The sequence below is a fragment of the Micrasema longulum genome, unplaced genomic scaffold (assembly GCF_059751315.1).
Source record: "Micrasema longulum isolate JH-2025_06_02 unplaced genomic scaffold, ASM5975131v1 h1tg000550l, whole genome shotgun sequence".
NCBI lineage: Eukaryota > Metazoa > Arthropoda > Insecta > Trichoptera > Brachycentridae > Micrasema > Micrasema longulum.
This window is the reverse complement of record NW_028277746.1, coordinates 21611-44975: the sequence shown is the minus strand read 5'-3', so window position 1 is coordinate 44975 and position 23365 is coordinate 21611. Positions and strand designations below refer to the sequence as shown.

At 35.6% G+C, this 23365-nt stretch overlaps 1 protein-coding gene across 1 annotated transcript in view; it reads right to left on the bottom strand.

The window, feature by feature from the left end:
• Positions 1-23365, bottom strand: part of GABA-B-R1 (gamma-aminobutyric acid type B receptor subunit 1) — a gene marked incomplete at its 5' end in the record, with an annotated part of 51153 nt that overhangs the window by 14443 nt on the left and 13345 nt on the right. Inside the window, 5 exons of the mRNA XM_088227986.1 lie at positions 363-504; positions 783-910; positions 992-1107; positions 4488-4656; positions 6792-7008. Coding sequence (XP_088084112.1) covers positions 363-504; positions 783-910; positions 992-1107; positions 4488-4656; positions 6792-7008 — 772 coding nt within the window. The remainder of the gene's footprint in view (positions 1-362; positions 505-782; positions 911-991; positions 1108-4487; positions 4657-6791; positions 7009-23365) is intronic.

Below are 23365 nucleotides of genomic sequence, written 5' to 3'. Positions count from 1 at the left end.
TTCATATTTTTATTTATTCGTTTAGGTATGCATGCTTAAGCTAATTTGCTTTTTTTACATCGGATTAAAATTAATCGAATGATTCTGAAAATTTCCAAAAAAAATATTATTACAAATTGTGTCTCTCAAAGAGAGCTGAACAACTAAACTGAGGAAAAAAATATTTCAAAATTTTGAAGGACTTTTTCCCACTTTCATAATTGATTACTCCATAATCATCATTAAATACCTAATTTGATTCGATTAACCAACCACAATACTACCATTCTCTCCAACAACCAATTTTATCAGTAGGTACTCATTCGGAAAAAAAAAATCTTTTTGAAATCGGGTTTTGCCACCAGCAACCTATTTCCACAGACCTGCCCACTTCTCCCTGTTAAGCCAGGTGAGGTTGTCAGCTTGCGTATCGTAGTAGCCCAACTTCACGTACTGTCCCCCGATCATCTGCTCTATCTGCGTGAGGGCTATTCGGTCTCCCTGTGAGGAGAATGCCACTATCCCCTGGAACCAAAATCAAAACGTACACATTTCCATTAATAATTCTATGCAAGAGTCATCTTCCGGTGTGTTCTGAGAGGGAAATATGGGTCTGGGACATAGACAGAGTTCCTGTCATCCTGCTTGTAGTGATAACATCATAGATTATCAAACATTTACCACATATTCTGCCGTTTTTAGTTTGTTTTAATTTTGGAACCGTTCATTGTGACGAGATAATTTTACAGTGCGAGTTTCTACAGCCACGTGTTTTGTTTATTCCTCTACAAAAGCATATTTACCGATACTCCCAGAAATGAAGTAGAGTTGATGGCGGCGTAAATATTGTCCGCGATGTCCTTGTCCGTGTAAGTGAAGTTCTTTAGGCTGCGGCCGGTCTTGGACAGCCGCTCCATCGTCTTGTTGAAGGCTGAAAAGATTTGCAGAATAATGTTACGTCAATGTTCTCGTTTTGGATTAAACGCATCAAGTTAGATTAATAGGTACTCACCCAGAGCGACAGACCACACAGCGTCGTACGCCAGGGGAGCCTCCTGGTATCCTTCGGGGTAACGGAGGTTGTCTATGTCATACCCTTCCTGGCGGAGGACTGCATTCAATCTCAACCTGAACATATAAATACACGAGCACTTTAATAACAATAAGCGTACCTAAGTATAACATAGTTTAAACCAGACTTGAAGCTATTGAGAATCTAGAAGTCAATGCCTCTGATATTTCATCGGCCATGTAAGTGTGTAATATTTACCATTCTGCCTACAGGTAGTTGACTTTTATATTCACAATTAACTTATAGTGTTTTGATTGGATTTTGTTTAATATATGTATGCTTTGTTTGAATATTACATTCCCACGCGTAATGGTTTACTACAAATAATGAAAGTATGGAGAAAACTAGCAGCGTCTATTGATGAAATGGGGTAAGTTTTTGTATACCTAAAATCTTTATGTTGGATTGGTTTCTATTTATTAACTCTCAATTTTTGTAGCAAGAAAAGTAAAAACATTATATTTGGCATAATGCGAAACGTAGGAGGATTGACATGGCAAGGCTCGAGCTCTCACGAGAGATGTGTCCCTGCATTATTGAAGATATAAAGGAGGCACTGTTTTAATTAAATTTGTTGACGTAAGTACAAAACTTTTCGATTGAATGTTATTTTTTAAAACATAGTTTTAAAATTATACACCCTTCTTTTATATACCAATAATACCAAGGTTCGAACTCTGCACTTTCGCAACAAAATTCCCCAAGCAGAGTGTTCGACTATTTTAAAATGAGTTTGTAAATCATAATATTCGATAAAAAAAAAACACTCCTTTCAAAATATTTCAAGTAGATCGATCAAATGCGCTACTTTTGCTAGTGGGAGAGTTTCTAATTTTCGTGCCGATTCTATAAAAGTAGATCATACCTACCTCACGACAATTCGTCGTTTGTAGACTTCTTGAGTGTAAAATATGCTTAAAATATTTGCACAAAACAGTAAAGTCGTAAAACGTCGTAAAAAATATTGTCAAAGTTCTAAACCTAGCACGAATTTTATTACAATATCGCAAGATTTGTGTTATTTACGACAGATTTTGATGATTGTTGGGTCCGCCATTTTGATGTTCGGATTGGGAGCCATCTCGTGGAGCTCGGTGGCGGTAAAGCCATTAGCTCACTTCACTTTTCCCTTCGCCATTATTTGAGGCGAGCTCGGCGGCGGTTAGTTCAGTAGGTTATTATTCTAAAGTGCGGAATAATGTAGCTCTCGGCTAACGGAGCATTCCACTTGCCCTCGTTACACGCGAGTTTAATTCCATTTCTCGTCCATAATATTGTTTGAAAGACTTCTGTCGCTCGATTATCCTACTTTGAAACAAGTAAAACTCAAAATGGCGACAAAGTGAGCCAGATGACGTAGGTACTATGAGAGCCAGTTTCAGAGTGATCTGTGGGTTTAGTAGACGAGGTATTTTGACAGTGAAATGTGTGAAATTCAAGAAAAACTTCGCCTGTAGTAACTACGGTTAGATATTTTAGTTTTTTCCATAAAAATGTGTATATACCTATGTTTACATACTATTTAATCCGAATAGTTATTTTTTTACGTAGATAAAACTTATTTAACTCGCTTTTTGGGTACTTAGTACTAAACCTACTTAATTTTTTATTTTTTATTTTATTATTTTTTCACGCTCATAAGGCTTTTACATACATGAAAGTTTTACAAAATATAAGTATATAAACAACATTAAATTTAAAAAATACAATATAAAGCAACAAAAGATAAAACAGTGTTAAGAGGTAAAGTTGGTAAAAAAAAAGAAGATGAGTATATAAACAACATAGATTTTAAAAAAAAACACAATTTAAAGAAATAAAATAAAATATAGGAACAGTGTTAAGAAGTATAGTTGGTATAAAAATAAAAAGATGAGTGTATTAACAACATAAATTTAAAATAAAAACAATATAAAGTAATAAAATATAGAACTGTGTTTAAAAGTTAAGTTGGTTTTAAAAAAAAATTAAAGCTATATATAAATATATATATTTCTATTTTTTTTAATTCTTTTTTTTTTATTAAGCTAAAGAAATACAATTAAAGGTTTAAAGCAGCTCGGTAAATAATGTTATAAAATACAATATGAACAGAATATTAAGTTCTATTTAATAAGGAACATATACATTGATATTTAAAATTTACAAGACTCACGCTATCTTTAGCGTCGTTTAGATGTCTTCATCGATGTTGTTAGCATATTGGTTCGCGAGTACATGCACCCGCATTACTGGCGAATTCGCGCTGTAATTGGTCGATGATGGACCGCAGTAGAACAAAGTATTACATCGGGTAACTCGACCAGGCACTCGCACATTAATCAAATAGATAAGTTCACAACAATCGAACATCGACATTATTATTTTAAACAAAAAAAGCAAGTCATTTAATTTTCGTCTGTTTTCTAATGTTTGGATGTTTAAATAATCATCTAAGTATGAGTAATTTATGTATTCAGTCAATAATGTTTGGTATAAACTCAAAAACCTTCGAAAATTATCCGCACTAAAAATTCATAATTAATTTAAGGTGCCAAATAGGCATGGGAAATGGGTAGGCAGTGAACGGGCAGGCGCAGTCGCAAATGTGTTCAGCCCTTGGCGCTGGAACCGGGAACCGGGAACCAGGAACCAGGAACCAGGGTATTAAGGTATTAAGGTTCGGGTTTAAGTTGACATTTTGTAAGGAAATAAGGGCTTTTAAAGATTTTTTCAAAGTCCTAGACTAGAAACGCATATTTATTTTAACATTCTAAAATATTATTTTGTATTTGCGTTTTATAAGCCATCGTGGACATTATATTTCAATATGTTACCTTTTACGGTTACAGCAAATAAAAATAATACGATAGATACCGAGTAGGTACCCACTTGCACATACTCATTCATAATGATGGAAAGGTATCGTCTCGGGAAGAAACAGCCCCGAGTTCAACCCCCTCGCGGTCTCATAGTAGAAAGGGTTCCGGAGGAAGAAAGAGGAAACAAACCGAACTCGACTGATTTATATATGAGCTCTCAATTTCCCAAAATATTCTAAAAGGTTCGTTTAAAACTCCAATAAAAAGTTCCGAGGAGACTAATGTACCTGCGGGTAATTGTACCGTATCGAGAGTCAGGTGTGGTCGGGCTCGCGATTTACTAATGTTGCCACTTTACTTCATAAATAAACCCGGAATAGGTACTTAAACGAACTTCGCGAACTTGTGCCTTTTAAAATTTCCACGTGGGAACATTTTTCATGGATAAATTTGGAAATAAGAACAAAGGGTACATTATAATTCTGCACGCCGCGCCGAAACAATTTCTTCATTCGAGCGACTGACCTTATCGCTACGCAAAAGAGTCTAGAAAGAGAAAATATACAGCAGCCCCCGTCCGCGGCAGACTCGCGGCGGCGGCGTCGGCGTCGGCGGCGTCGGCGGTGATGGCTCACCTGAAGTCCTCCGACGTCATGCCCGAGATGGTCGGCTGGTGCTGGTTCTGGTTCCACATGAGCGCCTCCGTGGTGAGGTGTCCCTCGGCCGCCTTCCTCATCTCCTCCGCGGTGCAGTCCACGCCTTCGCGCTCGAGGTTCACCTCGAACCAGTTGTCCTCGTACCACCCTGAAGAGGAAAATCACTAGTTGTAAATCTCGCTGTACGGAGCCCCGCGAAAATCGAAATCCCGAGAATTAAAGCTCTCGTGTCCAGAGTTATCTGGATACGTTCTCATAGCGGGATCAACTCACGACCATAATTAAATAGGCATAATGCGAGGGTCGATTGATACGCTCCACCCCTGATCTGGTCGACGAGAAAAAGTTTTTGAACTTTACTCGGGTACTTAGTTAGTTATACCGTGGATATGAATATATATTCAAACTGGTTCCTGGGAATATAAAGCCTTTATAAAATCTTTTCAATAGCTAATTCATTTCTTATCACATTCAACAAATTTACTTATGTTAAGTTAAGTTGTTTTGTGATTTGGATTTTTAATACAACAATGATTAATTTTTAAATGTTTTTAAATAAATTGTTTGAAACTAACACCCGTATGCAGAGACAAAACTTAAGGTGAGGAAAGTACATTCTAATCTCAAATGCAAAGAATGACCCGAAGGTGAAGACAATAGAATGTACTTTCCTTACCTTAAGTATTGTCTCTGTATACGGGTATAAGTCTATACTTATACAAATGCGAAGAATGACCCGAAGGTGAAGACAATAGAATGTACTTTCTTCACCTTAAGTATTGTCTCTGCATACGGGTAAAAGTCTATACTTATAATTCAATAAGCAATGTAAAACTTTGTTTTTCATACATTTTTTTCCTGTTTTTGATGTGTATTATTAATATCTAGATTATTCTTTCTAAAAATATTTGATAAAATATTTTTAATATGTGTAGCATATTATATATTATTATCTTATACACAAACTGTTATTTGATTTTTATTATTTATTTTGAATATTAATTTGATAATATACTTTTTGAAATATATTCTTAAAAAATGTTTGCAAATGGCTTTTTTCCTAACATTTTTGTAATTTACTTTCTGTATTTTTTTAATGAGTTTTTTTATACCTTCTATAAATAAATTTTCAAATAAAAAAAATAAAAAAAATCCATGTTATTATTTTTTTTGTAACGTTAAGTTTTACTTTTGATTTCGCATTTACTTTTTTGGTTGCTGCACGTCTTTTTTCGGAAAAAAATAACAATGTGGGTGTTTTCACACACCGCACGATCTCATTGTCGTCCAAAAATGATTTTCCCCGCTAATTTTCCTCGACTTTTGGGAACAGCCCGGAGAAGAAATTAACTAGAGAAGCCCTTTAGCTCTATTGCATCCAACAAAAGCGATACAAATTTCGAATTGGTTTTTAGTTTAACAACAAACGTGCAACGGACGGTTTCGGTTTGCGCTTGTTATTCTCGACACGGGTACCGACGGCCCGTCGGATTGCTGTAGTCTGTAGCTAACTTCGTAGTTAATAATCATGTAATGATTTTTCTCCGTATGGGCGATAGCCAGCGCCAGCGGCGTGTTATCACTCGAAGGGAATAGCCGATAGTCACTAGGCAATAGATCGGGTGAATGCGGGAGGTGTAACCATTTCACACCCAATTTCGTAAATGGTGGTGTGGTGGTGCCGTGGCGTAGACGGTTAGACGGCCGACTGCGTAACTGGCGTCAGCGTCGCTGGTTCGATTCCCGCCAGATGTGAAAAAAATTCCGAGAAAAATGGTATTTTTCATAACTTCTTTCCGTATCCTCTCTTTCCCACCTGCTGACGAGCCTCTAAAATAAAGGCTTGGCGGATTATTCCAACAAAAAAGAAACATGTGCATATTTTAACATGCATTTCATCTATTTATTTATTTTTGCACCACAACAGGCCAGGAGGCCCAATTACAGTGGTGACATCACAAAACACCCAGGCTTGAGAAAAATCACATTTTTATTTTTGTGTTCTCACCGGGAATCGAACCCGCAACCTTCCGTGAGTTAGTCAAGCGTCTTAACCACTACACCACGGATGCCGCCATGTATATTAGATTGACATTGACACTGGTACTTCATGTACTGGAGAATGAGGATAGGGTGTAGATTAGTGATCGGCGTGGGTCGGACGAATGTTCTACCTGAAAGCTTTACAAATGTTGGAGCTTCGCTGAAAGAAGTCCGTACGAGTCCAGGAAACTAGGTTGATAAATAAGGTAAAACTTTATCTTATCCACGAGCGCTACTCACCGATGAAGAACCAGACATAGGAGCTCCCGTACAGCTGGTGCTTGTAGAGGTCGCAGAGCACGCGCCGCGCGGCCACCACGTAGAACAGCCCCACGATGATGCGCGCGTCCTGCCGCCGCAGGTTGCGGACGGCGTCCCCGGGGTCCGACAGGAAGGACTGCCGGGTGACGATCTCTATGCCCGCCTCCTTGCAGCGCGCTTCCAAGTCCTCCACCGTCTGAAACAAACGCCGAATCGTCACTCGGCGAGAGGACCGGAGAAGAGCCGAGCTTTACGGTGGTCAGATCGAGTTGACATTGACAATATTCAGCCGCGCCGCTCCGGCTGTGAATTGTACACAATAACGCTACAGTATTCATGAAGGTAAAACGGGTTCTGGAAAGTATTACGTAATAATCAATACATAAAATAATAATCGACGAAAACAATTGTAAAACGATCCAAAGATTATATTCGTACTTTTGAAATACTTTTTAAATACATTCTATAGTCTAGAAACTATATTAATATTATAAATAAAATGTAGCATGGTAAAAGCACTCCCTCCAAACATACCCGAAAACCATTTTAACGACCGAGGGTCTTTCTATCGGTTTCGCTCACAAAAAAAATTATTTTTTTTTGTAAAAATTGAGTAATTTTGCTTTTTAGAGTTACAACCGCTTTTGCGCCGTGTAGCTGCGAGACGTTTTGGGAAGTTTATTGTACATCGCCCTTTAAGGTCGCCCCGGTTTTCACAAAAACGGCGCTTGATTATATAAATTTACAATCCTTTAATTTTTCCATTAAATTTTGCGAAAAATCTTTTTAATTCGAAATATATTAATAAATATTTTATTCGTAATGTGAAAATTATTGTTAAAATATTTTAGTTAGTTATAGAAAATAAACAGGATCACAGAACTCTAAAAAAGAAAAAAAAACACCTTAAATTACGCCCTTACAACTGGTTACACTCGACTTTCCAAATGATTTGTGCCTACCGATAGTCGTATCGAATTATGAATCCGCAAAAACTGGGTTGAAAATGGTAGTATTTATGGTTTTTAGTTTTTTGTATAAAAAAGTTTTGTTGTAAACACGCGCTAAGTGGAGGCGTAAGAAGGCGCCGGAAATGGGCCGACGGAAACTTGCCGCTAATTAGATCATTCGTTGGAGGTATATTTGAACTTTTCTCAAATCACCTCGGAAGATTTTCGCGTCATATTCTCTCCAGAAAATGTTCCCTCGTTAGCCAGTCGCTGTGGCGCATAACGGCTCGATCCTGGCCGCCATTTACAATTTAGAAATCACGAAGGATTGTAATTTTCGAAAAGTCGAGAAATATTTGCATTGCAAATGATGTTGGCGGGGAAGGTAAGCGGTTATAATTGGCCAGTTAAGGAAAGGAGAAATATTTAATGAAAACATGTTTTTATTTTAGAAAAATCACGTGCAAGCTCACTTTTTTTCTGCGAGACAATTTTTCAGGTATTTTATTGACTTTTTTACCAACAATATTTTAGAGTTTATCCAAATTTTTACTGACGAAGACTGGATTTCACCCCTCGAGATTAAGATTAAAGTATTACAACAGAAATGGAGAGCATTTAAGAGTAGGGAAATAAAGTGCCAAGGAATTTATGACCCGTTATTAGCTGGTATGAATGGCCATTTTACACACTATGTAACGTTCACCATTACCCATGTTTGAACATCCGTAGTTCTATAATTCTTCCTGTTTACTTTTTTACCAACAATATTTGGGAGTACAAACTCAACCAAATTTTTGTTGACGAAGACTGGATTTCACCCCTCGAGATTAAGATTAAAGTATTACAACAGAGATGGAGAGCATTTAAGATAAGGGAAAAACAGTGTCAACGAATTTATGACCCGCTGGTATGAGTGGCCATTTTACACACTATGTAAGGTTCACCGTTTTACTTATGTTTGAACATCCGAAGTTCTCTAATTCTTCCATCTGTTAATTTTTGAGAATTTGAAACGTTTCCATTTGTTTTTTTTACCCACTGACTTTTGATGCGGGTGAACAAATTTGGTCACACTTAAAAAATATATAAACTTCTTCTCGGATCGGTTGGTTTAATCGACGATATTTTGAGTCTGTTCAAATATTTGGAGACAAATACTGGAGTTATTAAGATTAAAATATTATTTAAAGCCAGTTTTTACTCGGAAACCATTTTTAGGATCATTCGGTCTGACTTTTTCGTGATCGACAATACAAACTGAGCGATTACAAAACCTAAACTTACTTTAATGATTTATAAAATACCTTAAAACTACCGTTTTATAAAATCTAATTGTCATTGCAAAAAAAGTCCTCAGATTTAACGTTTTTCGATTGTTTAAAGTACTGAAAATGGAACCAAAAAACTTAGCCACATTCGCGAGCAAACGTGTATTTATTAAACTACAAAAATTCAGTTACATCGGGTAGATTTCAGCTCTTAAGGAAAAAAAATGTGCTGAGCTGAAATTGATTAATGTGGTTACATTTTTATGATACGTGTTTTTTAAAAATTATTATTCCAATCTTCTTAAATATATTTAATTAATGGACTGTAACTTTCCAAAAAATATCCGAAATAAAAAGACAATATCAAAATAATAATACATTAGTACTTATTAAAATAGAATGCTTATTTCAGTCGGGCTCAAAAAATTTATGAAAATTGAATTTGAATTTATTAAGTGGTATATTTATTTATTGACGGACTTATGCAGCCCATTCTGACAATGGTAAATACAATTTCTTATAATAAATACAACTATTAATCAAATAAAATACAACAAAATAAAATTAAAGCTAGGACAAAAACAAAATACTACCTCAAGACCAAATCCGGTCTATCTTAGTGATTTTTTAAATTTATAAAGACTTACACCAAAAAAGTTCAGATCTTGTCTCGAGTTTACAATACGACCGATCGAGATATTGGTGTATGCCATTGGCTTGTGTAAGCGGCATCTTTTACACACTGTGTGACATTCTGTAATTTAGCCAAAACATTTTTTTAAAGTTTCATCTCTATAATTTTTCGTTTGAACAAATGCGCCTCACCGTGGCTGAGTGGGGCGCTATGTATATTTTCGTATTCTTTATATTTGTTAGACCCTTAGGAAAAGATTAATGACGAATATAGACGTTCCATGGTATATTTATAATAACAAGGAGTGGGTATTTACCCATTTGAGATTTAAATCTTCGCAAGAAATACCTGCAATTCGAAAAAAATATCGGTGTTTTTATTTTTTTATTTTTTATTTATTTACAATTTTAAAAAACCCGTTAGGGTTACATTAGAAATTTAATATTGTCTAGTCATTTTATGTCTCGTCTAGTCTAGTTAGTTCAGTCATCATGTGCTTTTTCAGATTCATTTTAAATTTGTCTCCAGTAAAAGTTTTCAAGTAGTAAGGTAGGTCGTTGTAGTGTTTAAGTCCATTATGTAGTATTTTTGACTGTCCTGTGTTTGTCTTTGCTTTTTCAATATGATAGTGTTGTTGTTGTCTGGTGCTATATTTGTGTATTTCAGCATTTTTGACTAATATTATGCCGTCGTCTTGTATGTTTTCCAGTGTTATTTTGTGCACAATTTTTAAGGTCTTTAGTCAAGTAGTTTATGTCAAACTGGTGTGTTTTTTTGTACAGTTCAGTCGTAGAAGTCAGGTAGGGTAGGTTGTATGTTAGTTTAAGAATTTTATTTTGTTGTCTTTGTATTCTTGTTATGTCTGTCTTGTTACCAGGTCCCTAGAAGGCGATCATGTAACTCAATTTACTTTTGACATAGGCTTCGTACATCATATTTTTTTCCTTTCTTGGTATAAAATCTTTTTATTTTGTAGAAGAGGCTATGTAGTGATGCCATTACTTAAGTGAGTCCGTCTATGTGTTTTGTCCATTTTAATTGTCTGTCCATTGTGAGTCCTAGGTAAGTCACATGTTCTAGTTCTTTAAGAGTTTCGTTGTTTATTTTTATGTTCATGTTATGGTTCTTCTTTTGGGTTTCGAAATGTATTATATTGCATTTCTTGGCATTTAGTGTTAAGAAGTTTTTATTTGTCCATTCTAATAGTTTTTGCACGTCATTGTTGATGGTTTTAGTCGTTTCAATGTCATTTTTGTTTTCATATAAAATTCCTAAGTCGTCCGCATAGATTGTTTTTTTTCCCCATTATGTCACTGTGTATTATGTCGTTAATGTATATTATATAAAACAATGGTCCTAATATTGATCCCTGAGGTACTCCGAACTACATTGTTGTTATTTCACTTTTGTGATCTTCAATTTTCGTAAACTGTTTTCTTCCTTGTAGATAGAAATTAAGAAAATAAAATATCATATAAAAAGCGATTGTCTTTTAAACTTAAGGTAATATTGACGTATTAAAATGGAGAACATTTGAGAGAAGAGAATATGAAAAAAAATCAATGAAATTATATAGGGCGTATGACCTGCCATTTGAAGGCAATATAACCATGGTTTAGGTGATATCTTTCTCATATCATACATCAAAGTGTAGGAGCACCGCACGCCGCGCCGCCGCCGCCGTAATGGTTTAAGCGAGAATGGAGTATTTTAATGTTTGATAAAAAGATGGAAGGAATATACGAGTATGGATAGAAAAGTCAACGCCATTAAAAACGGAATTGTCTCACGGACGGAGGGAAATAAGTGAAAGATGGTTTAAATAAGAGCGAAGAGTGGATCGAGGATGCTAATGGCGCGCCACTTCAGGGGTGTTCAAATAGCTGCCTACAAATCACATAGCCTATTTAAATGTGTCCTTTGAATGCAAATATTACAGGCAGAATGGAAATACTTCAAACGTAAAATCTTTTTTAAATAAGGAGATTGTAGGATTTAGGTAGTTGAGGGTCGGTTGGAGCATAACAGAGAAGACACGAGGTTGCTGTTTAACACGAATAAATAGTGAATTGTGTTGCGCGAGTGTTACGTCGATGATGGATCGAAGAGACTGCACTGAGTGACTTCGTCGAGCTGAACTGACTGACTGAGCGGAACTTGATGGACTGATTGACTGGCGTTGCGTCCTGTCATCTCTTTATAGACCACGTTCCTTTGTAGTTCATTTTTTATGGTAGGGACGATGTGAATGTCCTGCAGAACGGTGCTCCCGATTCATGTGCAATACTGTAAGAGTTGCATTATAATGTTGCAATTAATTCTATAGAAATCATGACATCGCTTTCTTCGGTCATCCCATTATTTCAAGTGAAACGTTTTAGCACGTGTGTGTCGATAGCATCGATAATGGACTATGAACCCTACAAGATAGCAAAACTCGTACTGAAATGCATCACAACATAATATGGATGAACTTTGATTCTTTGTCTGTGTGAAATAGAACCAGAACCCAGGGCGAGTGTTTTGAGACTCGACGGCTTCTTTCGGGTAAAAATCCTTTATAAGGAAATTGAGTGAAAAGTCCGCCTCGTAAGCGCCCTCGCCTACCATTCTTGAGGTCCCGGGTTCTATCCCTGGCAGGGTGGACGTGAATTACCGGTTTTAAAAGTTGTTCAAACTGCAGTAATTCATTGTTTTTGAACTGGCGCCAGAATCGTGGGACTGAAAACCTTATCCTCATGCAACAGCTGATTTAAATACGCTATATTTGGTTTACAAAAGCAGTGCCTTATTATTTACTTTACCGACTGTAATTATGTAGAATAATAATCGTGATTATCATCATTCCCCATATTCAGACCGACAAGATGAAATCTTACGATTTACTTACCTAGAATATGCGAGCGACAAAACTAACCCTTTACCGGGGTTAAAATGCAAATCAAAAGTCATTAAAATAATAAGAGAAGAATATATTTAATTCTAAATTTGTAGCAACAGAGAGAGAAAACACATCTTGAGAGGGGAATATGGAAGCATTTACAGGGCTTACGACCTGCCATCGGCCGGTTTAAATGGCCATTTTACACAGGGTGTAACATTCACCATTCTGCCTATGTTTGAACATCCACATCCATCTGTTGACTTTTGCGAAGTGAAAGAGTTGAAACCCTCATCATGTGGGTGAGATTTATCCGGCTGAACCGACTCTCCGTTGTGACAAATTGAGATCTAAATATATCCCTAGGGAGGAAATCCAGCCTGTCTACAAACATTTGAACATACCCACAGCATTGTTGACATATTCAATTATTTTTTATCCTACTCATATATTTAATTTCTGATTATTAAAAAAAAAAAGTAAACTTGCCATTTGTATCGCAATAAAATCGACTCAATCGGCTTTCGGTCACTATATGTTTTTCTGCGTTTCATCCTTCACCCAACAATGTAAACACAACACTAATAGCGCCACGTAGCGTAAAAAAGAGACTGATGTAACGGTTTTGTCATATTCCCACCCGGATGTTGCGTTTTTTTAAATGCAGAAAGCTGGATAGTGTTCATTGAAGTCGTTTTACGATCTCAACTCATTTGAACCTTTTTTTAGTTGAGCCGTTTTCGTCTTAAAGGTGCGACATGCTGTTTTTTACCTAACAAAAATAAATTCTACATATAGTTAGAGTATTGTTTGAGTATTCATTTGTAATATTCAGTACTTCAACAGTGTTACTGCAATATTGTATGTCTGTTGTGCAATACCATGGTGGATTTCTTCTAACGCGCGCGGGCGCTCGGATGTTTTTATTTCAGCCGCAAAGGGCACAGCTAGTAAGTACCGCGCAAGTAAGTATCTGTAGTGAGTAGTAATACTTCATTTATTACTTATGAATTTATTTAATATATTACTTTAATTAAGGTAAATATATGTGTAAAAATTTGCTTTTTAAAAAAATATTGTTCGTCTTCAAAAAAGAGACAAGCTCTTGTGCTCGGAGAGGGACTTACACTGAGTTATTAGTAGGTACAAGTAAAATAAGTATTTTATTTAAAATAATAAATTAATACATTTTAATAAACATATAAAGCATTGACATCTGTCATTGGTCTTTATACATTATCTAGCTTTTTTTCGCAAAGTGTTCCTTTATTTAATTTATTTACATATTTTATTTTCTTAATTTTATTAGCGAAGCGAAAAGTGAAAGTTTTTATGCGTTTAAACACAGGCAGGATGGCGGATGTTAGTGCGTTAAGTGCTCACTTAAACCAGCCAATGGACAGGTCATAACTCCTGTAAATGCCTAGACTTCCATATACTCTTCCCAAAAATGTTTTCCTTTCTGCAAAATACAATTAATCGTATTTTGTCGTTTATTGTTTAACGCTTCAACAATATTTCTTAAAGGTTTTCTCTTTTCATCGCATCGTTTTTACAACGACTGATGATCTCACATAAAACGACGTAGGCTTTTTTTTTTATCATTTCATTATTTTTTATCTTTTTTACTTCGCCCCCTCCCGCTTTCACGGGAGATTTTTGAAATTTTGTTTTTATTTACGAGTAAGATAAAAAATAATATGAAATAAATAAGTAAACATGAGCACGATCGTCGGTGTTCCTCGCGACACCCGATTTGCTCGAAGAATACCAATTGTCACTCGGAGTAGGTACGCGTAATCTGTTTTCTCCCTCCAGCCTACAGCCTACAGTCTCCTCTGCAGGCGCCGCCGCCGTATTTATAATGGGATAGCTTCATAAAATATAATGAATTTCACGAGGCGGCGCACGATAGGGATGCGAATGTTTCTACGTAACTAAATAACATATCAAACAAAGATAATATTTGAAGAGCTAACTTTGTTATTCTCGATGTAAACACTTCTTCTTTCCTGAATCCGCTCCTAAGTGAACCGAACGCCTCCGGGAGACCCCATCGCCAGCCGGCACTCTAGCCTCCTCCGGCGTCAATACCGCGTCCCTAGTTCCGCCGAATAAAGGCGAAAGGTCGTCATCGGCGGTCTTCTACGTCCCGTCTTCGCGCCCCCAAAACGCTTGAAGTTTGGTGTTTTCAGTTTTAGTAAGGTGCCGGGATTCGCACTCATCCAGGAGTATCGACATTATACGATAGTTACTTTATCAGAACTTCGTTTTGACCGTCAACATTAATAACAGTTTTTTTTTCAAATAATAAAGATACGGTAGAGAATTAAAACAAGCTGAAATGAATTTAAATGAATTAAAATTATCCTTAACCCTATGAAGCTAAGAGCCTCGTGTTGAGTTGGAATACAATACAAATAATATCATGTTGGTAGAGTAAGTATGACTTTCGTTACTAGAACAAGATAACACATGAGGTATTTAAAATAATAACGTTTCCGAATTCACTAATTACCTAATTGAAAATAATCATACAATTAAGAATAGTACAGAAACCGCATACGCACATCAAATCGAAGGCGACTCAACTACTCATAAATTAGTAGGTTTACGTTTTGACGCATTAGTTTATTTGTAGACGTCGCTCAGTACGCAACTCCTTGAACTCAACTATGACGTGTTGTGTCCTTTCAAAGTGTAGAAATACTGCTAGGATCCTAAAGAATCAGGATGGTATCACATTTCATGTGTAATTAGCAAACGAATGTTTAAATAGCAAATGCATTACATAAAAATTTAATTATTTTTCCGTCTGTCAGATTGTCGAAGAAACAAAATGGAAATTTCGTTAGTGTTGCCAGGGTAGTAATTTTTTTTACCCTAATTTGCTCATCTAATGAAAATTAAACTTCAGATTAAACAACGCCGTGGGGATATTTGAACGACATTCTCTTTAAAACATGAAATATTATTTAACATGAAATAAAAATATCCGTTTTATGTAAAATAAAATTTGTTTTATATTTTAAGTTGAAAATTCATTAATTCAATTACTCTTATTAAATGACCCTTGACGTATCTACTATGTTGTGTCAATCAATGTTTCCGCGTGCACAATAAAATTTTAGAGAAATTAACAGATTATTTTTTTTTTACCTTACATTTGTGTTATGATTATTTTTTTCCCATCAAGCAACATTACGCGCTGACATCACGAATGCGCGCGGCTAAAAAAGGGCATGGTGGGGGAATTATTGGACACAATCCGATGTATTCAAATATGATTCTACGCTCCTTGTGGACTATTCTGAATTCTATGCTAATGATATTGATAATGATAGTGCCCCGACCCCCGACTAAACGCGGATTTTCTAGCGAGTCGGGGCAAGTTCACAGGCATGGGTCGTTCCTGATTGTGTCGCTATAAACCGTGTCTCTGTCCCTAATAAATGTATGTACAGTGTTATTAATAAATAAAACATAAATATACCTTACGTGTTTGTAATAGAGGCCTTAAGATGGATACTTATAAAAAAAAACTGGTATTCGAAAAAGCTTTCAATAATAATCCTCCTAATATAAATAACCAAATAAAAAAACAAAAAAATAATAATTAAAAATATCGTCAAATCCGATGCACCCACCCATCCTTTATTCCTTTTTGGAGCATTTGTAGCAAAGACGTAAAACATAAAACTTTGAACGCGTGTTAGCAGGTAATGTATTAAAATACGGTTAAAACCATACGCTTGTTATTCGGTAAGATGTAAAATATTTGGTATTATTTTATTTTCAAGCTTCGAGAAAGGACGGTCATGTTCTGAAACCGGTCGGCAAATATGAATACAATTAGCAATTTTACTAATTACTACTAATTAATACATACTCGTATTTATACAATACACGATATACTATTTGTGAAAATATTCCATTTTAAAATTTCTTCATCTGTTGATGTCTCTCGGGCTATTTATCTAGACATCAACATACCTATGCAATTATTGTATTTATACTAATGTTGGCGGGTTGTAAAACAAAACAGTTAAAATTGTCTTAATTGTATACGCAGAGGACAGTTGTATTTAAATATTAAATAACTAGTTATAAAAAAAACTTAATTTATCAGAAAATTCAATTAACAGAAAAGCAGTGCTTGAAACGATAAAAATATTCTGTACCTAAAAGTGTGAGAGAAGGTATTTTGTAACCCATAGAGAATCCTTAATTAAAAATTGATACGGGAAAATCTCTCCTGCCAAGAGGATTTAAAATACTTACTGTACATTTGTAATCAGTCGTGAAATCCATTATTTTGTCATTTATGAACATGTTTTAAATAAACGAAATATTTTGTAAACTCGTGCGGGTATTTTCCATTGTGTTTTAAGAATATTTTATAAACAGAGTTACCGCATAATCCAATCGGTAATAAAGATAAGAATCTAAAAATAAATAAGTCAGATTCAAAATAATATAAAACTTATATTTGAAACACTAACTTTGTGATTTATCATTGCAATAAAATAAATATAAAACAGTTTTGTTTTTAACCACTTTTTTTTTCTACCGACCGGTTTCAAAGCTATACAAGCTTCTTTATCAAGATATACTTAACTGATGAATTCCATCCTATTTTATTTTTACGGTGGTTACTAAATATTACATCTTTAAAATAATAGCATGACAAAAAGACTCAACTTATTAACTCTATGTGTATCGATGTAATTTTTAATAATCACTGTAAAAATAAAAGAGGATGGAATTCATTATTTAAGTAAATCTTGACAAAGAAGCTTGAAACCGGTCGGTACAAAAATAAAAAATTAGTGTTTAAAAACGAATTCGTTTTATATTTATTTTATTTTGTTTAAAATAATAAATACGTGTTGTCGCGTACTTAATAATTTATCATATTTAGCCATAATTCATTGTTATGTTTACAAGCCAATATCTCTATATTTTATCAAAAAAATATTTGGACGAATTTTTAGAAATGTTGTAATGTTTAAAAGATTAAAAAGTGGAGGATATTTTTTTTTTTACAATTTTGCGAAAAATGTTGCACGGAAAAAGAAATATAAAACAAACTGTTTTGTCCGTTTTGACAAAAACAAAACACACCACAATAAAAATACAATAATTACAATGTGTGCCTAGTGGAGGCATATATTTATAAAAAAATGAATAAAAAAAAGGCCGTGCCTATTTATTTTATAACAATTTGTCGAATCGAGATTCTATTTTTGAGACTCAAATAGCCAACGCACAGACAAGTATTTGTCATAAAAAGCTGGCCAAAATTATTTTAGTGTGTGTATCGACTTTATATGACCTTGTATGTATATTTAAGTATTTTTTATATTTTAAGGATATTAAGTTTTGTATTTTGTGTACCAAGTGTAAGCTTGTTTTCTAGGGAAGAAGGTATTTTTGAATTATTTAAATATTTATTTATATAATATCTTTATCAGAATGACGTAAATTTTCGTCTTCTGATAATTCTTCTTCTTCTGAGAACAGAGGATCTAATGGCAAACTCGGCAAAAGAAATTGCAATGCCTCTTTTGAGAAAGCCTAAAAAGGCGAAACAAAAGTTTCGTTTTTTTGTAGGTCGCGAACATGAAATGAATGGATCCGAGCTTAACAATAATCTATTAAGAACATCCTTATTGCACAATGTTCTAGATAACTTTCTGGCAAAGTTTTGTCTATACTGCCGGAAGTGCTTATTCAGGGCTTCAGCAGCTTCTTCCGAAAGTTGACCGATCGGTAATATGGCATATTTGATTATCGAGGGTCCATGAACTAATATTTTATGAACAGTGGGTGACATCGGATGCCATCCGTACAACCTCACATATACTTCTGCCGTTTCTTTGGAGAAGATCTCAATTTTTTTTACATCTATTTGGCAACCACTAGAAATGACTTCTAATAATACTTTAAATCTATTTATTAGCTCTAAGTCTACCCCAGTTATTTTCGATGCTGTCTCTGGACCAGAGAAAAATCTACGCGAAGTATTGCCGTCATTTGTGTTCCCAAATTCAGCTTTAGGTATGTTCACTAACAAAGACATTTCTTCTTTAACCTCCTGCTGTTTTCTCTTCTTTTCATCTTCGACTAATTTCTTATCATCCATAGATCTCGATCGCCACTTTTTAATTGGCAATTTGTAGGACAAGTGTAAAATTGATTTAAAAAATCTAATTTTTGCGTGAAGAATAGACGATCCAAATTTGAATGTTTCCGGATTTTCTTCTCGATAATTTCTAATTTATTAAATTCTTTCGATGTTGTTTTGCAAATATTATATAACATCGCGTTGTAGATAAAGTGTCCGTTGCTGCGTTGCACACTTTAGCATCTACCATAGTAGGTAAAAATGTATGTTTTACTTTTAAAACACCATTGGATACCGGTACCTGGGTCCTCACTAAACCTTCAACTTGATTTTCTACGTAAAAAAAATCTTACCTCGTAATGTCTTTGGTCTCATGCACAAACTTGATACGGATCGATCTACAAAAACGCGGACTTGATGGAACAGGATTCTGCCAAATAACCTTTTTATGACTTTCATCATTTACAATCAATCTTAAAGGCACAAAAGAGCTTTGGAATATGTTTGCATCGCTATCACTATTATTTTGAAATCGCTGCTTAAATTGGGCTTGTTGAGAGCCATCGCAACCCCATTTAGATATAAGTTCTAAGTTTTCTTTCTCCTTTTCAGAAATATTTAGAAATACTTCATCAAGATATATACAAAGACGTGATGTAGTATGATCCAATAAGTGTTGCAGTTTTGTTTCGGCACACGTTTCAGTAACATGAAATGAATCTGGGTTAGGGTAGCATTCTGTTTTTGGTTTTTGAATCAACGAATAGCATAGATAAAATTTTAGGCTAGCATTTCGTATGATATTATACTGCCCTTGGGACAAATCACCTTCCACAAACATGGATGACGCCTGCATTGTTATTAAAGGCTGAATATTTTTTGATTTCTTCGAGCTCAAAACTGTTTTACGGATTTTATAGGCTCTCCTCGGAGATTTTGTCATTTCTTTTAAAACTGAAGATGCATCACTTTTATACGCAGCTCGTAGACTCATTTGGGCAGAATAAGTTAATGCTGTATCAGGTACCTGGTCCCGTAACTCTTTTGTTTTGCGCCTTTTACTGCGGTCACTAGATTCTTCGAAATCTTCTGTCGGCCGACCTGCCTTTTGTTTTGACCACATTGTTATCTTCACAGTACCAACAAGCCACTTTTCATTATTTTTCAGAAATCTTTCTTCTTTATAAGGCGCAGCTATCCACTTTCTTTTAAAGTCCGCCCTGAAGAATCTTAATTTATCTTTAAACTCGTCAATTTTCTCTGCTGGGTAATTTGTGAATTTCAACAGACTATCGTCCATATATTTTATCTTTTTCTCGAGAGAACGTTCAGAACATTGTTTGATAAGGCTGTATAGTTCTCGTCTTGTCAGCTCCTTCACATTCTCCTCAGGTAACTGAGTAATATAATAAAAATAAGTCACTTAATTTTGTTTACATATTCAGAAATGTAAAGCATATTTAAAAAAAAAATTGTTTAAAAGATTGGCGGATACGGGCGGATTTTTTTTCTTTTCTAAAAGTAAGTTCATAAACTTAATCGTAACTTGGAATATTTTTTTTTGCTTGGTGAAGACATGTTATTCGACTAAAACGCTTTTATTTGTCAAAAAGATCTAAACATTTAAACATGTAAAAACTGTATAAATAGTAAGAATTTAATAATAATTTTCAATGAAAAATATAGTAAATACCTTGAACTCTTAGATCCATCACAAAAAACTTCACTTCACAACTGTTAAAACACTCAGAAAGCGAACACAAAATATTGTTTGCAGGTAAAGCTAGGGTTTCCTAGGACAGCGGTGCCCGTATTTTAACGGCCGTAGTGAACGGTGGTGCGGTGGATAACCGTCGTAACGGTGACTAGAGTGTGGTTTCCTAGGAAAACGGTGTTATCAACACTATTTAACACCGTTTTTCTATGAAACCACTCTCTAGTCGACGTTTCGACGACTGTCTACCGCATCACCGTTCACTACGGCCGTTAAAATACGGGCACCGCTGTCCTAGGAAACCCTAGCTTAAGCGCTGAGAACAGAGACGTGCGGTTAGGTCAACGACTATATTCCGACTGGTGTAGTGTGTAGTGTCCAACACAAAGGGACGGCAAGCAAAAAATGGCTGCCACATGACGTCATTATCATTTAACTACCCTCAAATAACAGACACTTGTTTTTTTTTTACTTCTGGCCAGATTTTTATTTAAAATACGTGTACATGCAACGTTAGCTCACATCGCTATATCGGTAGAAGGCTCTAATCGCCTTAACGTCAATAAATCCTCGATGGATAAACCTGAGTGCGTCATAGGAACAAATACTAAATCAACTACCAGTCAATAAAGTTTTACGATAATTGTTGTTTATTATTGGTCATTAGAAGTGCAAAGCCTTATAGTTCTTAGCTTTTCTAGTGTTGATAGAATGTGGCGAATAACAAAGCTTCCCTTGCCAGATATTCTTCTTTCCTCCAGAAGGCGTCAGTCTTACACGAATTAAATTCCATTTCAAGCCAATTCCAAGCATGCCGTCAAGCCAGATATTTAAGATTTTTAGATCATGCTTCTGATGGCCCGCTGCAGCCGGCAGGTAGGCGTACACTTAATTTCTCTATGAATATTAATATGTTCTCGAAAGAAAGAACGTTTAATACGTCGTTGATCGTTGAAATCGCTGACACACGAAAAATATAATACAATTAAGGTCCCGGAGGTTTTTCAGGTTTGTTTACCAGTAAAGCGTAAACTATTTACATCTTAAGTTGGCACGGGCCCCGTTCCGAGCCAGGAAAATAATCAGATAATGAGGGCTCACTTAACCGGTTGTAAAAACCCAGACTTCACGGAACACTCTATCTCTGTTAGCATATTTACGCGAGTATATTATACCCATAATGTTCGTAATGATTCGATTTTTAATCGATTATGTCAATAGCTACATCGACTCCCGTGAAGAGTGCCCCCGAGGGTCCACCTTTTCAGGTCCTCCGCGTGACGTCGTCACTAACGGCACATCGTATAAAGGGGTCGCGGGAAATAGCCCACAATATGGGCCGGTCGGTTGGCGGTTCAGTGAATGGGCTCTTTAATCTAACAGCCGAAGTATAAAGACGACGCTTGTTTGGGATTTTTACACAAAACGTTTCTTAAAAAGATGTCCCCGAGGGGAATATAAGCCATAGAATGGAGCTTATTACATCGCTTTGTGTAGGTAATATTTTGCTCAGTTCTGATGGCGCAATAAAACATTCTTTTTCATACATTTAAATTGCAATAAAATTATTTAAAAAATAAAATATAAAAAAATTCTCCCCATTTAAATCGTTCGGTTAAATTTCAAGAAATTAAAAATATTTTTAATCGATCTTAAAATTTTGAAAATGTTGGTAAATAAAATAACTAGTGACCTACTGAAACGAGATTTTCATCCGAAATCGAAACCGAGTTTCAGCTTCCGTTCTCGTTTCGGCCGAAACTGAAACCGACATTTATTTTATTAAATTATTTATTTTATGTAGTTACTTAAGTTTCACAACGCCCAAAATTAGGCGTTTTTATTCACGTAACGAGTTCAATAAAATAAGTGTTTAATGAAATACACATTAAATTTAATGGGCATAAATTTGGCGCTTTTTAGTTCATTGTTACGTAAGACATATAACTTATATGCGACAGTTCTTCAATGTGCGCTCAAGGAACTTTGACTTATTTACTATTGAGGAAAATCCAAAAATATGGGTTCGAAAGGTCAGGCGGCCGAGTCGCGAGCCATAAGATGCACCCGAGTACAGCCGAACGTATTCCGGCACATCCCGACCGCAGGTTTCGACTGAGCCGAAGTTCCGGCCAATTTTCGGCCTAAAGCGAAGCCGCGACTGAGATCCCTTTACTTGACGAAACAGAAACCGAATTTTGGTAGATATCTGAATCGGGGTGTCTTTAAAACTGCAAAGTGTCGTGAAAGGGTTGCTGCTATAGAATGGTTGCTGGGGAGAGGTGACATCTCCGGTTCGCACGATCAGGCTTGGTTCTCCTTGTCGCGTATTCGTAAATACCCGACGCGTTACACATTCGGGATGCGATTCGATATCACTCGGAAATGCGTCTCCCGTTCGGCATGTTTCGGAATCACTCGGGCGCTCGTTATTAATTAGCACGGTTCAATTTTATAAAGGCGCAAAATCGCCCATGAGTAGCGCCTACTGACGTAACTTAACACGAACATTTTCTTTTCCATTTAAGTATCTCGGGTACGCCATAAAAATGTTTTTTTATATTTTAAATTTTTATTTTTTAATTTATTACATTTTTATTTATTAGTCTAATAATACAAAAATGGCACAAAACACTCTCAATATATGAAGGGTCGGAAAGCCAGAAATATTAGTGTGCCTAATGTTGCAATCGGTTCCTATATGGGCAAATGCCTCTTTGAAGAAACCGATTTGTTGCGGCAAATATAGTTTTCGAATATGTTTCCTATAAATAAAAATAATATTGAAGAAATAGATAGATAGAAACAGTTAAAGCCCAAACGAGAATGTTTTGGTTATTAACGGGGTGGATAAAGCGTCAGGTGTATCCATCCGATACGCCCGCTATTTCCGAAGCCACTTCGGGTGGATTCCGAAACATCCCGACGGATAACGCGTCGAGTATTTACTAATACGCCTCCCGGTCTACTAACAAG